The 16,170-nt window shown below is 42.6% G+C and overlaps 1 protein-coding gene across 1 annotated transcript in view; it reads right to left on the reverse strand.

The window, feature by feature from the left end:
* LOC148539268 (arylsulfatase D-like) overlaps positions 1 to 15,480 on the reverse strand; it is a 70,027-nt gene extending 54,547 nt beyond the window's left edge. The window contains exons 1-2 of the mRNA XM_088451529.1: positions 15,347 to 15,480; positions 7,803 to 7,924 (exon numbers count right to left, since the gene is read on the reverse strand). Of these exons, the coding sequence (XP_088307655.1) occupies positions 7,803 to 7,924; positions 15,347 to 15,480 (256 nt within the window). The remainder of the gene's footprint in view (positions 1 to 7,802; positions 7,925 to 15,346) is intronic.
* Positions 15,481 to 16,170: the final 690 nt, after the last annotated feature.

A 16,170-nucleotide genomic window follows, 5' to 3' on the forward strand; every position in this document is an offset into this window, starting at 1 on the left:
TACACGTCACCTGGTTGTATTGCAGTCAGCACTGATCTCAGTGCTTGCGGCAGGGTGCAAGCTCTACGTGCAGCTCCGATGGTTCTCGATGTTACCGATTATTCAAACACTTCCTGGAGATGATGTGTTTAAAGAAAAGGAAAGTGGACGTCTTTATACACCTGCGTTTGCTCACTGCCGTTGCTCTCTAAGACAGAGGGCATCCTTATGCCACACAGTGCGATCGCGGAATTTGCATACCCGAACCCTTTTGACTGCGAGTGATCGCGGTCTTAGCATCCAGGTCTGAATCAGACCCTTTGTTCTGTATCTTAGCCATTTGTTGAATCAGTTGTGTTTGTTAGAAGCACCAGAGCAGAGATCACTTCCCCAGGCAGGAAAGAGGAACTGCACGGGTTGTGACAGGTGCAGGATGCTAGAATGAACACTATACATATTTAAACTTAATGTGTACGGCACACGTGCTGGCTATCATCACTTCTAGATTTCTATATACAGTGTGTTATATACAGTATATCACAAAACACAATACATTTATCTTGCGCTGGAAAACAAGCAGCACCTAAAATTGGAACCCCTGCTAGTGGGCTCCTAAAAACAACTTACAATAAAAAAGATCTGAGGGCATTAGAAAGGTGCAAATATATAGATGTAGATGCGGTTTCTTAACAGTCAATTAGTTCCTTGTTGTGGTGAACAGTTCTTTAATTAATTCTGGTTTCTGGAACCAATGAGGATGGATTCTTCTTGTATCAGTTCTAGGGATACCCCATCAATGGGGGGATCCGGTCTAAAGATCTACAGTAAAAGGTAGACAATATCATTCTAGATAGACACCAGATGTTAGACAGGCAATAGGTTGACAGGGACAAAAGGTTGACAAGGACAAAAGTTCAACACACTAAAGGTCGACATGTAAGCAGGTCAACAGGGTAAAAAGGTCGACATACAAATGGTCAAATAATGATTTTTGTTTTTTTTAGAGTTAGGGTTAGGCACTTACCCCAATGGTTAGAATTGGGTGCTTAGTGTTAGGCACCAGGAGGGAGGATTAGGGTTATGTTGCATACACATGGTACAATCTGTACCACCAACGACTTGAGAGATACCGTTCAAATATATCTTTATTTTGGCACCAAAACAGACCCTATGCGTTTTGTTCCCAACATGGGACTTCAGGGGTACAATCAAAAAATTGGGCAAATTACTCCAAAGATTCGTACAGAGAACAATGTCCCAAAATGTGGCCAATAATACTGTATCAGAATGAGAGAATTGCTCCGCAAATTTATGTAAAGACTAAAGATCCAAATGTAGCTTCAAATCCACATCAATTGTATGCCCAGGAGAAATCTTCAATTACCAATGGAAGATTTCTCCTGAGCACACAATTGATGTGGATTTGAAGCTACATTTGAGAGGGTCCAATTCCAGGAAGTTTTATTTAGCCCATTGATGGGGTATCCCTAGAACTGATACAAGAAGAATCCACCCTCATTGGTCCCAGGAACCAAAATTAATTAAAGACGTGTTCACCGCAACAAGGAACTAATTGACTTAAGAAACACTGTGCCCACATTTATATATTTGCACCTTTCTAGCGCCTTCAGATCTCATCTCTCTCTCTATATTATATATATATATATATATATATACACACACACAGTGGCAAAGTGAGCCACAGCACCTGAAGCAAGCCCGCAAGGGTACAAGTTTCTTCTTTAGGTGGACTTTATTGGTATGGAATTGCACTTCTGCCCTCACACGTCACTTCCAGGTCCTTAGCATGAGGGGGAAATAAGCTCTACTGTGCATTACTGGGAGCTGTGTCCCATGAGACTTCGCACAAAGGGTCGGAGAGGCATGTGCTGATCTTTTATTGGTTGAGTTCATCACATGCGTGTCTGACTTATGGAGCAGAGAGTAGCAGCATCCTCATAGGAGGGAGGAATGCATCAGAGCCAGGCAGCTAAGGCTCAGGAAGAATGGAGCCCCCTATAATTAACAGAAGCTGTGAGGTAATTACTATGTTGGATGCACATATACACCTGTATGTCTAACTTACTAAAGGATAAAGTTTATGGAAAAATAGATTTATTTTTTTTTTCAACATATTTTCCAATCACAACACATACTATTGTCACCTCCTGTAGTATTAGGACCTCATGGGGCCCTAGGCAAGATTCAGACACCAGCTTGGGGTCCCCCTCCCTCAAACAATCCATAGCACTATATACACATTCAGTTCATAAATATATGTGCATACACAGTTGGCTACATTGTCCTGCCAGCCCCCATGGTGTCCCTCCAGCCAGCACCTGAAGTATCCCTCCAGTATTGGCAGCACTCACAGGACTCTCATCTTATATAAAGACACATTCTAATGAGTTGCCGAAAATTCTTATAGAGGATTGAAAACGGTTTATCCAATGCGCATGGGAGCGTGTTTCTTTATATAAGATGAAAGTCCTACGAGTGCTGTCAATATTGGAGACTATATACATGATACATATGTGGAGGGCACCTATTGTATAATCTTCCTGAGTGATGGTCAATTTGGGACTTATATAAAATAGAATATATATATATATATATTTTAATGTGTTATGCTGATACGCTTTTTAATAGAGCCATTATGGTACGCATTAATTATTCTGAGTGTGCTACAGTGATTGTTAAATTACTACATTACCAGTCACTCATAACAGGTTTTATTTCTGACGTTTCACCTAATGGTTTTTTGAGAATCTGGGCTGCCGCCCATGGAAGGTTAGTGGGAAGTGTGACAGAGCCAATTAGAAACTGTGTGGTTTGCCGGTACTACAATCAATTTTGTGACACATATACATGCACATACATATATACATATACACACACACACACACACACACACACACACTGTATATCTGCATTAATGACAGTAGGTGTTGCTGGAGGGGCAAGATACACACCACATATATATAATATATTTATAGTGTGTGTGTGTGTGTGTGTGTGTACCTTGCTCCAGCAACACCTACTTCAACTTATGCATAGTTATTACAGAAGGTGTCCTATATATTATATATAATAAATAAAAAAATCCATCACTAACCTGTCCTCTCTCAGAGTATCACAAGAAGTCTCCCTGTGTTGGGGCCGGGTTGGCTGAGATCCTGGGCTTGACTGCAGACCGTGTTCCCGGGACTCAGTGCGAGAGCATGACTCGGGGCCGTGTGATGTCATGCGGTGCTCTGCTGGGACTGGGAGATGTTTTGAGGCTCATTAACAGAGCCCAGCAGCACCAGTATAAGCACTATTACTGGCCTGGACACCATGCGCACTGCTCAGCCTTTGTAAGACAAAGCTGCATAAAAAAAAAGAGATTTCTGCCTCTCTAATACTCAGGGCTGGATTTCAGGGGCCGCGGGCCCCCTGGGACATGCCGGGCACTAGGCAGACGCCTAGGATGCCTGGAGGTAGATACGGCCCTGATTAGGACCAAACAAAACCAACTTAAATGTGCAGCTATTTGTATATTACTCAAATCTGTGGGTTTTCTTTTTTCTTTTTTTATAAGAACATTTTATTTTATTGTTGGTTTGTTTTTTGTCATTAGAAAAGGGAAGTCTGAGGTAATCTTCCTCCACTGGGTGTAACCAGCCCAGCATAGTGTGTGTAGTGGTGTCTGATAATAATTACAATGTGTACAGTCATGTGTGGCATGATTGCAATGTATACTGCACCTGGAATGAGGTCAGGAAGCAGACTGTCGAAGTGCTAACCGCCGGGCTTCCCGACTGTCAAATCCCGGCAGGGTACTGCAGTGTTGACAGGTGTCGAAATCCCGATGCCTGTCATACCTACGCCAGGAGCCCGACGCCCGGCATACCGAACGAAGGTAAGCCGGGCGGCGGGCGTGGAAAGCCCAGCGGGAGGAGAGGGTTAGGTTAGGGGCTCCCGGGGGAACTTAGGGTTAGGCACCCCTCTGGGAGGGTTAGGGTTAGGCACCCCACCTGGGAGACTTAGATTTAGGCTGCGGGGACTTGGGGGAGAGGGGGGGGGGGGGTTAGGTTTAGGCACTCCTAAAGGAGGGTTAGGGTTAGGGGGGGGTAGAGATAGTTATATTTACCTAAATCCCCTATTTGGATTTTCACTGCTGTCGGTCTTTGAACCACCGGCCATAGGGCCGGCGGTCATTCATACTGATTCCCTGCACCTATTGTGCTAAACTTACTGCACTATTAGTTGTTGCATGATTTGCAGAATTGGAGGGATATAAAGTCCCTATGTCTGCAAAACAAAACAATATGACAGGGTCCTTGCTCCAAGATCACATGGATATACAGAGCAGCACCGTGGTGGGACCCGGGTATTCCACCGCCGTAAGTGTAAGCAAGGATCTAACTTGATACTAGGTACTAAGGTACTATTGAGAATAACACACGGACACATAATCATCCCCCCGTTGAATAGGGGACACATGGTGAGTCCGTGAGGATACAGAAGGAAGCGGATCATTTCCTTTTGACCCGATTTATTGTATAATTTTAGTATTCCTTACTCTCCAGTCTGCACAGCGGAGACTCACTTCCTGTACCGCACTTCCGGTTCACGGGTATTAAAGTCCCAGTATTGTATTCATCACTCCACTTTGAAAAAGACACCCGTTGGTGTTGAAACATGTCAGAAGGAGTGACGGTGGAGGATTGCCTTAGTACATAGTATCAAGTTGGATCCTTGCTTACACTTACGGCGGCGGAATACCCGGGTCCCACCACGGTGCTGCTTTGTATATCCATGTGATCTGCTGTTATTATCCATCTGGTACGGAGGTTTATCCCCACTTTTTAGGTTTTCATTTTACAATTGATTAAATGTGGTTTTTAAATACTACACTATCAAGTTTCTTTCATATTTTTGTGATCCGCTTTGGAATATCTATGTGATAAGGACGGAGGAAAAGAAACCTCTCTATGATTCACTGCATGTGTTTCAAATAAGCGTCTGTGTGAGCATCCTGTTACTTTACCATTCCACATGGGTGTGGGCAAAGAAACCTTGATGTGATTTGTATCCACTATCCACAGGTAGCATTAATGTGAGCATCTGCTGTTATAGTGAGACACGTTGTGGGGTGTTTCAGTTATCTACCTTACACATGAGGACTATCATTAAGGGGTCTCTCAGTTGGTCTCCATTATGTGGACTCCATGCACGTGTTCATATTCTAATACACTGTTATTTTGTTTTTTCATGGTTTTGTGGAGCACCACTGACGTCCATATAAGATTACATCATCAAATATTCTCCACACTTAGTGGGTTACAGTGAACTTATTGGAAAATATTTGGCGCAAGGACTCTATCATATTGTTTTGCATATGTATCTGACAAGTTAGGGTGACTTGTTTTCTTGTGACAATTCTATGCAGCCAGATTAAGTTACGCCTTGGTAAAGTTGTCTATCTTTTTCTGTTTTACATAGTCCCTATGTCTGTATTTGGGTGGAGTCTGATGTTGTAGTCACTATATGTGAGTGTATGTCTGTACATATAGAGCAAAGTTTGCGGAATTTGATATGTATATTTGTTTTTCATCCTTGTCTTATTTTCTTGGTTTATACCTAGAGAATATTTGCAGTGGTGAGTGTGTATAATACAGGGAATAGCATGGAGCATACACTGGGCTCAGTCTTATTAGGTGCGAGTAGGGTCTGCAGACTTGCATTGCATAATGGTCTCTAGACCTAGAGCCAGGTTTAGTGCACCATAACAAAAAGCTCCATTGCCTATGCCAAACTGCAACTCTCGGCATTATGCGGGTAACAGTCCTCCTCTCCCGGGGCTGATTGATTTAATTGCCTGTACAGGGGTGTGCCTTTGGTTGCATGTGTTCCTGCAGCTGCGCGGTAGTGCTGTGTTTTTGTTATGTCTGTGAGTGAGGAGACTGGGAGAGAGCAGTAATGTCTGCACACACAGGCCAAATCAGCCAAAGCAAAGGTTTACTGATCTCGGTCTTCAGGTAGGTGATGTGACAGGTTGCTCCAGTTGCCACTGAGGGGGCAACATTGAGTGAATTAGGGACACCAAAATGCAATTATATCTTGGCTCCCCCCAACCTAAAAACGTTGCGATGCCCCTGTTGTCTTGTGATTACAAAACAGGCCACATAAATGGGAGCAGGGCACTTCCAAATGTGGTGCCTCCTACAGTTGCATGTGTCATTTTTGGGGTTAAAAAAAGGCAAGTAGTGCTCTCCTGACCATATAAGGAAATTGTATGTTTTCGGTAGCACAGGATAACATTAAGTGATTACACACCCCTCCATCAGTTTTCATTATAAATAAATAAATTGGAGATGACTATATCGTAAAGGTTGCAGAGAGAGAAGAAAAAAAAAACTGAGAAGGTGGGGAAAGAAAACCATTTAGGAAATGCAATGTATCATACTTGCCTACCTTTCTGATTTGTCCCTGAGCCTCCCAAAAATCCAGGCAAGCCTCCCGGCAGCCACTGACCCCTCCTGCCCACCCCGCGATTGTATGAGAATCCCCTGCAGTGTGGGGGGCGATGACGGGGTTCACGCCGAAACACGTCATTTTAGCCCCGCCCCCTCTTTCACAATGCCGGAAATCTCGGCATTGTGTAGCGAGGGTGGGACCAAAATGACGCGATCATGTGGCCACGCCCCCTCATCCGCCCACCCCTCGATTTTGCCGATCTGGCTGCCCCCTCGCGGAAGGTGCAGCCAGAATGTCAGCATCTATGCAATGTATTGAGTAAAAAGAGGATTCTTTACCTTCCTAAGAAAAGCCAGTATGCACAGTTGCTTCTAAAATAAGCAGTAGAATAAAATGTTTCTCATATTTACTAAAATAAAACTTGGAAAGGGGGGGAGGGGCAAAAAGATAAGATGTATTGTATCTTTCTGAATAGCTGCAGGACTGCAGACAGAAATGATGCCCCAATTGTATGAGTTGATACAGCATAGAGTACGCCAAGAATACAAATATGCACAATACAAATATGTACTTTATTTACATGTCTAATGATCACTATTGATCAAGAGTAAGTCAATAAAATGTGGCAATATTATTCGAAAAAGGAAAAATATATATCTCCACTGATCATGGTGGTAAATGATCAGTGGGTATTCACTGGAGGACTAGTAAGGCTGGGTACACACCTAAGCGTCCAGCAAGCGATTTGCCTTCAGCCTGGACGATTACTTGTTCTGTCCTTCATTAATATGTATGGCGCCACATACAATATCATGTGATTGTCTGTGCAGCACAGCCTATCACACTATAACGTATGTGACCAGTGGGAGCACGCAATAGTGCACACACACTAGGCAATATACACGATTTGTCGTGCCGATACACCAAATCATGCTGATATCGTCCTGGTGTGTATGCACCCTAAGGGGTAAATTTACTAATGGGAGAGTTTTTAGAAGTGAGTTTTAAAAGTGATGTTGCCCATAGCAACCAATCAGATTATACTTAACATTTAATTAGCACCTTCTAGAAGATAATAGCTAGAATCTGATTGGTTGCTATGGGCAACATCACTTTTAAAGCTCACTTCTAAAAACTGTCACTTTAGTAAATTTACCCCTAAGACTCATCCTTAGCAGTCTTGGGGTATGCAGAGTTTTTTTTTTTTTTAAGAAAAAATGATTAAAAAAAAAAAAAAAAAAAAAGAAGGACTCATACTTAATAACAACTTTTTAATAAAAAAAATTGCAATTCTGCGAAAGCTACACAGTTCAAAATGCAACATCATATTTAAAAAGTCTTATACAGTATGCACAGATTACCTGTTCTGATGGGGTATCGGCCAGTCAAAAAAGCTGCTCTACTTGGGGAACATAAAGGAGCTGCAGAAATGTGTTGTGTGAGCTTTACACCTTCCTTTGATAACCTATCAATATTAGGAGTCCTGAAAAGACAACATGCAATATATTAATTCACTGGAAACCAATGTCATCACTGAAGCATACAGTAGTTACCTGTATCCGAATATTCGCCTGCAGCAAAATCACATGCAGTACTCAATATATACTTGGTAGCCAGTAAGGAGTAGAGACCTCAAATAAAGGCAGTATTAGTAAATACACTCAGAGAAGCTGATGCAATTGCCATAAAATGAGCGCATGCAAAACTTGCATGCAGTATATGCTTTATGCACCCATATTCAGAGCTGCATAGATCCTTTATTTATTATTTTTTTATTTTATTGTGAAAGAGCCACTGCAAGTATCCATGCTGATAAGGAACAGTGGCCCTGATTCAGAGCCGGACGCTCTGACCAGAGCGCTCGCTCTGAATCAGGGCCGTCCTATTTAAATTTGGAGCGGCCTTTTGGACGCTCGCATAGCTGTGGGTTACCACCCACAGCTATAGTGAGCGTCCATGATGATGGTCACGATGGTCAAGACCATCGTGACCATCGGGCTTGCGACGAGACTCTGCGGTAGGGTCTCGCTGCCGCAAGCCCAGGGGTGCTTTTGGCTCTATCAGAGCCAAAATCACTCCCACTGACATCACTAGTGATGTCAGTGGGGCCGGACCCAGACGGTAGGCGTTCCCATGGGAACGCCTCCATCTGGCAGCCACACCCCCAGCACGCCCACCAAAGGGGGCGTGCTGTCAATCACCATCGACCGCACGCCCCCTTTGGTGCGAGACCCGTAGCGACAGCTTGGCTGTCGCTATGCGGCTCTCGCGCATGTGCAAGACGGAGCTCCCTCCGTCGTGCGCATGCGCATTTGGGGACCATCGACCCGCTTGCGAGTGTCCTGCGCTCGCGAGCGGGTCTGAATGAGACCCAGTGTCAGCATGGATATTTCTACAGCTTCAGGCACCTGCAAAAGATACCTCCTACCCTCCAACATGACCCCTTCCACATGTTACAAATTGCTTTGCTCCTGGACTTCCCTGCTAATTAACGATTGCAGGAACCTGTGTTGAACTAGTTAATAGATGAGACAGGTGTTTCAGCACAGGTGGCTGCAATCATCAATTAAGAAGGAAGTCCAGGAGCAGAGCATTTTGTACAGAATGGAAGGGGTCATGTTAGAGGGTCTGATATTTCTACTTAACAGCAAGTTTCTGCAGCTCTGCATAGCACACAGTTTTGTTTATATGCTGTTACTGTACAATGCCTACAGTACACTATTATCATTTATTTATATGGCGCCACAAGTGTTCTGCTGCGCCTTACAAAGTACATAAACAAATAAGTGACCAGTGACTTACAGTACAATACAATACAATGCAGGACACGGACATGGATAATATACATTGCTACATTAGCAACCATAACACCCACATACGCAACAGAGCATAAGCAACCAAGTGTTAGGCGCCCTAGTGGGGAGTAAGAAGTAGATGAAAGTAAAGTATGGAGAAGCACACACTATGTAAGAATGCTAATCCCCACCCCTGTTCCACATCTTTGTTCATAAGTGTAGATACAATAGGATGAATTGTGTTCAACTTAGAATCAGCCTGAGAGAAGAAAACATTTTTATATAAAAAATATATATATATATATATATATATATTATGGGATTGTATTAGCGCCGCTTCAAATCCCATCAAGGAGAGACCGACAGGCTGAAATCCCGACAGGCTGAGGTAGGTACTGTAACCCTCCCCTCTCCGTCCCCTAACCCCCCTACCCGCTCCCTAAACCTAACCCTCCCAGGGGGGTGCCTAACCCTAAACCCCCCTAGCCTAACCCTAACCCTCCATCCTCCTGGGGTGCCCTAAACCTAACCCTCCACCCCTGCGGCAGAACGGGCACCTGTACTTACCCCGTGGTGTTCTGTTTTCCGCCATCAAGGATTATGACAGGTGTCGGTATCATGATGCCTGTCATAACTCCTTAGCCTTGCGGCTGCCAGTAATATAACTACATCCCCTCTCTCATATATAGCCTGTTGGTCACATTGGATTTACAGTAACAAGTTTGTATACTAACATTAATCACATGGATGGTGTAGAATCTGTCAGGAGTTTGGTCTCTGACATTCCACAGTACAAAGGTCCCTATGTTGAGTTTTTGTTACTTTTGCTGGATATAGTTTTGCGGAAAAATTCTTTTTTGTTTGAAAATTCTTTATTTACAACTCAGGGGGGCTGCGATGGGGTCCAATATGGCCTACCAACCTATTGATGCATATGTACGAAAATCAACATCATATGTTGCCTCTGATTTTTTATGAATTTAGCTTTTTTTTTTTTTTTTATGTATGTATGTTACATAGTTTACCTTTTTGTAGTGTGGACTGGAGGAGTCGAACTCCTGACACAGTTCATTGGATGCTCTCAATATATTGGATACCAACATTAGATTTACTTTGGCATACAGTAGTTCCACTATCAATTACCTTGATGTTTGTATAACTAATGATGCTGGTAAACTATCCACCAAGATTTACCGTAAGGAAACTGATAAGAACACTGTACTCTTGGCGGAAAGTTTCCACCCCGACCCATTGAAGCGAGGGCTTCCATTCTTGCAGCTCTTATGAGTGGTGCGTATCATGTCTAATTTGGAGGACTTACCTTCTGCTTTGCACAAGATGGGCCAGAGATTTATTGACAGGGGCTATCAGAAGCATACAATTGAAGAAGCCATAAACAAATGTATGAACATCAACCGGGATGATATTCTTGGTGATGGTAACCCTAATATTGAAGAGACTAGGATGGTCTTTTCTACAACATACTCGACTGTCTCTAAACATATTCATGAGACCGTGCTACAGCACTGGCATAAATTGCAATCTGATGATAACATCAGACGTTATTGTAAAGAAAGTCCACTCTTTTGTTACAAGAGGAGCAGTAACATCAAAGATATAATCTCAAAATCTGATATAGTTCCGATAAAAAATAAAAGCAGGTTACAATCCAAGAATGGAGCATACAAATGCCTTGGATGTGTCAATTGGCAAATTTTATTACTTGGATCCTAAGAAGGACATTAACTATGAGATTCGATATCACTTGGACTGTAACAGTTGTTTTGTTGTCTATTTGATCAAGTGCCCCTGTAACCTACTTTATGTTGGTGAAACCATCCGTGCTCTGAAGGAGAGGACTGCTCTCCATCGATCTATTAAAAAAAGCCCTTCTCTCGGTCGATGTGAATACACCTCCGATGCAAAACACTTTGTGTCATCTAAACATCTTATGAAGGATTTCAAATGTATTAGAATAGATCATATACCCTTTGAGACGAGGTGGGGACAGGAATAAATTACTATTACAGAAAGAAAGCTTCTGGATTGACTGCTTAAATACTGTTGTACCCAACGAACTTAATGAGGGACAATATTTTGGCTGTTTTTTGTGATACAGATCCCCATTGTAATTTCATGAGGCAACCTTCTCTCAATATTAAGATATACCAGTGTTTAGTAGAATTCTTTAATTGACTTGTTGTGGTGTTGGCCACTTTTTTATATGATTTTTTGATATATATGTATTGTTGTTCTCTGTCATTTTGTCCATAACGTTTGTACTGTAATATTTTGTGCATTGGCACGAGCACTACCTTATACCTATCAATCAAGTTATTGAGGGTTACTATGGTAACTGACATTTTGCCTTTTTGATAGTTGCGCTCACTGAGCATCCCATCATTGATGTTGTGTTACGCTATATAATAGATATTGCTGTTCTTATTGGGGACCTACTTGTGGGCTATATTTACTCCTCTAGCAAGGTATCACTGAGCTTGATGATTGGCTTATATGCCACTTAGAGTTTCTATGGTGCTTGTTGTCATTGTTGCTCTGACAACGTCGCGTCACTTCCGGTCTCGTACCTGCCTGTAACTAGGTTTGCATTGAGCCCTGCTGTTGCACCACGTCACTTCCGGTTTTGCTGTGGCTGGCGGTGGGGACATGAGCCCACGCAGCAGAGTTGGTTTTAGCTTGATTGTTTAGGTATAAAGGAGTGATCGGTACTGGTGTCACTGTGTCCTTGAGGAAAGCGTGTGGGTCACGCCGAGACAGCTGTTGGACCTGAGGCTGAGTTTGTCCATTGAGGACGACGGACTGGCAATTCATATGACCACCCTGGCGTGTGCTAATTATCTCATTACACCTACATGCCTCTCCATTGATTCATTGATTTGTGGTACACACATTGCTTATATGCACTTTATGATGCTGCTGCTAAAAATTATTTTTTTGCATCTACACGCGGATGTGCTGGTTCTTTTTGCTGAACTACAACACTTTTATGTACCAGGCACTCCTCCATATTTTCATACAAGTGGGACCTGGAATATGTGTGTGTAATATAAATAAATATATTATATATTTTACACACACAGGGCCGGATTAAGGTCTGTGGGGGCCCCTGGGCAACAAACTTGTTGGGGCCCCTAGATACCACCGTTTCTTGTCACCCTAGAAACATTTCTTTCTTTCTATGCACCTTAATACCCACAGTAGTAATGCCCCTCTTGCAATTCCCACTTTAGTAGGCCCCTTATGCAATGTTCCCAGTAGCAGTATGCTGTGCCCCCTGTAGTAGTTCCCCTTATGCAGTGCCTCCAGTAGTGGTCCCCCTATATATTGTCCTCAGTAATAGTCCCCCCTATGCAGTGCCCCCAGTAGTGGTCCCCCTATACAATGCCCCTTATATAATGCTCCCAGTAGTAGACCCCCTTATATAGTCCCCCTATGCAGTGTCCCTTATATAGTGCCCCCAGTAATGCCCCCCTATGCAGTGCCAGTGCCCCCAGTAGAGGCCACCCTATGCAGTGCCAGTGCCCCCAGTAGTGGCCCCCCTATGAAGTGCTAGTGCCCCCTTACATATACACAAAAATAAAAACAAAAACACAACACTTACCTGAATCCCCCGCTCCTGCAGCAACCGCTGCTATCCGCATTCTGCTCCTCCGGCAGGCTCTGTGGGAGAGATGTCAGTCTCTCCCATCACCCACTACGGGAGCCGGAAGGCGGAGCTCATGAGTGAGCTCCAGCCCAGCTCCCTCCATGGGTGCAGCAGCCAATGAGAGTCTGTGTGACTCTCAATGGCTGCCAAAACAAACACACTGCCGCCGGCGGTGTGTTTATTGTGTGTGTAGTGTAGACCTCACTACTGCATACCGCGCTACATTCAATTTGAGTGGGGGCCCCCGAGACAACCGCCCAGGTCATGCATGCATGCATGCATGCATGCATGCATGCATGTATGTGAGGAAGCCTTGTTAAGGGCAAAACACATTGGGTAAGCTACACCAACTCTACAAACCATCTAGACCTATCCTAAAGAGACTTATATCAGATCTACCTGGAGGTACTACTACTTGAACTGACCACTGCGACCTATAAGATAAGCTATGTTCTTATGTCTGTTTTTTGTGTGTGTGACATGTATATTTGTGTATATTAAAAACCATACCACACTATGGAAGCAAATTTTTCTGCTCCAAAAAGGTTCTAGCTATCTGGTCAGCTATTCCCTGGGTGAAATCTGGCTGAAGGTTAAGACTGCTGTGGAAAGAAAGAGAGAAAGAGAGAAAGAGAGAAAGAGAGAAAGAGAGAGAAGAGAGAGAAAGAGAGAAAGAGAGAAAGAGAGAAAGAGAGAAAGAGAGAAAGAGAGAAAGAGAGAAAGAGAGAAAGAGAGAAAGAGAGAAAGAGAGATTCAGGTATAAAATAGACTTTATTATCTCTATTTTACAAAATAAAAGTGTTTGAGTAGACAGCCGCATTGTAAACATTTTGATTTTGTGGTACTTAAAAGTATACATCCCAACTGTGCAGATTTAGGCAGAACAGTACTTACTCTGGGGCTTTGTTGCTCCATCTCCCCTGGAACAGCATTTTACTGACTGGAAATAGGGGGTATGTCTCTTTCATTGCTCAGGACTCAGGCATGGATATCCTTAAAACTTGTACTGTAATGGTGGAGTTTGGGAACCTCTGTACTATCCTGTGCAGTCCAGCACTTACATGAATAGTCAAGCAAAAGGAAACATGTTGAACTAACTTGTCCCCCTACAGTAGGGGAGGGCAATAAGTGGCCCCCCCAGATTATGTAAAACTACACATCCCAGCATGCCCTGCCACGGTTTTGCTATTTGGCCATGCTAAAGCTTTGCAAGGCATGCTGGGATTTGTAGTTCAACAGCTCGAGGGCCACTTATTGTCCACTCTTGCCCTATAGCATGTGTAAAACCGACTACTGGGTTTAATAGACATGAAGGAGAAACAAAAAAAAAAGAAAACAGCTAATATGACTGTCATACTGTACATCCCATGTAAATAGTCTAATAAAAGTATAAAAATGTGAGTACTGTTTATCATTCACCTACACTCATAAAAACAATTGTGTACAATATAAAACATATGGAAATAAACTTACTTAGACAGTTTATAAAAATGCTGGCTATTAAGAAGAAGGTATGTTTTACTTTGGAATCATGGGATTGTAATTAATATACATTTTAACTATATGCTTTAAGAGCACGGTATAGTCCATTGAACAATGGTCAAAGGGGGACAGAGAAAATACTTTTTTCAGCCTATACATATCATTTGAAAAATTTAGAAAAGTAATTGGTGTTTTCAATGGAGAAAAAGGCTTTTCTCAGATTATTTTCAATTTACTAAAAGGCTAATGGAGCATACACGGTCAGATGAACGATTGAACGATTTGACCAACGATTTGAACTATGAACGATTTTTGACTGCATTAAAATGAATGGAATCGTCCAAATCTGACTGCAAACACATCAGATGTCAGATATCGTTATCGGACTATTGGGAACGCGTATTGTTGAGACATGTCAGATTTTCCTTCAGATATGAACGATTGAACGTTTTTATAAATAGTTATCGTTCAGATCTGAAGAAAAATCTGACCGTGTGTATGCACCATAATACTGAAGAAACCAGTAGTTTGCTCGGCTTACCTTATAAACCTCTATGTGGACAGAGGCTTACTGTAAATTACCAAGTGGCGAAAAGCTGTGCTGTTCCTCACTGGTTAAGCCACTTTAAGAAGGTATTCTCCTATATCCAGCACCTCTGAAGCCAGGAAGGCCTTGCCTAACCACTGTAGGGGCACACAAATGTGCGCCAGCTGGCCATGCATGTGCACTTTTCTGGTAAAGTTTGCGGGTGGCATAATGCTGCTGGCACCAAGGGGAAAGCTCTGGCAGGTATGCAGGATTTTAGCTGGTTCTCCTATATGAGCCCCAGATTGCAAAATAGCAACGCTACTAAAATAATCTCTATTGCTGCAAAAAAATATTTACAGACCTAATGCTTACACAATTGGTAGCTCAATTTAACTACTATTAGATCAGCATCCTTACACAACAAACTGTTACCTTATTGTATTATTCCCATAACATCCAACATCCCCGATTCCAAGATCATCGACCAGGAGCAGTAATATATTCGGCTTTTGAGTATTTGCTTCATTTATTGCCAGGAGCAAAAGAAGAAACTGTAAAATAGCCATTATATTCCTGCAACAGAGAGTCATTCATATAATTAGATAGCGGTGAACAATAGAAAATTATTAAATAGTGAATAAATGCATTCATAGGTTTTTGTCACATGGTAAAAAAACTGTGTATTCTCCAATGATCCAGAGTGGGCTAATTGTGTGTCCTCTTATACCTGACACACCTCTCATCATCATGGTCTACCTACTGAAAAGCTTGAAAAAGGGATAAAACTTCTCAAGAAAATGCTGCAGTTGTGTGTGTAATAAAGTATTTTTTTTTCTCTCTCTCTCATTCATAAGGCACCTTAACAGTTCAGGCTTAGAAGTATCAATGATTGAGTCAAAATGACTGAGATGCTAATTAAGTCACCTATGCTCAGGTATGATATGCTTATGCCTTGGAAACATTGCTTTAAGCTGCTTTTACTTCGTATTTGTCAAGGGTAAACAGCAGCTTCCTGGATTAGGGAAACACTGATGAAACCTCTACTCCACAAGTTCTCAAACTCGATCCTCAAGACCCCAAGCAGTGCATATTTTCCAGGTCTCCTGACAGAATCACAAGTGAAATAATTATCTCCACCAGTGGAGCTTTTAAAATGTGTCAGTGATTAATGAATACACCTGTGCATCTGCTGGGTGACCTGGAAAACGTGACGTATGTGGGGTCCTGAGGTCAGAATTTGAGAACCACTGCTCTAC

Source organism: Taudactylus pleione, unplaced genomic scaffold (assembly GCF_031769625.1).
Source record: "Taudactylus pleione unplaced genomic scaffold, aTauple2 ptg000026l, whole genome shotgun sequence".
NCBI lineage: Eukaryota > Metazoa > Chordata > Amphibia > Anura > Myobatrachidae > Taudactylus > Taudactylus pleione.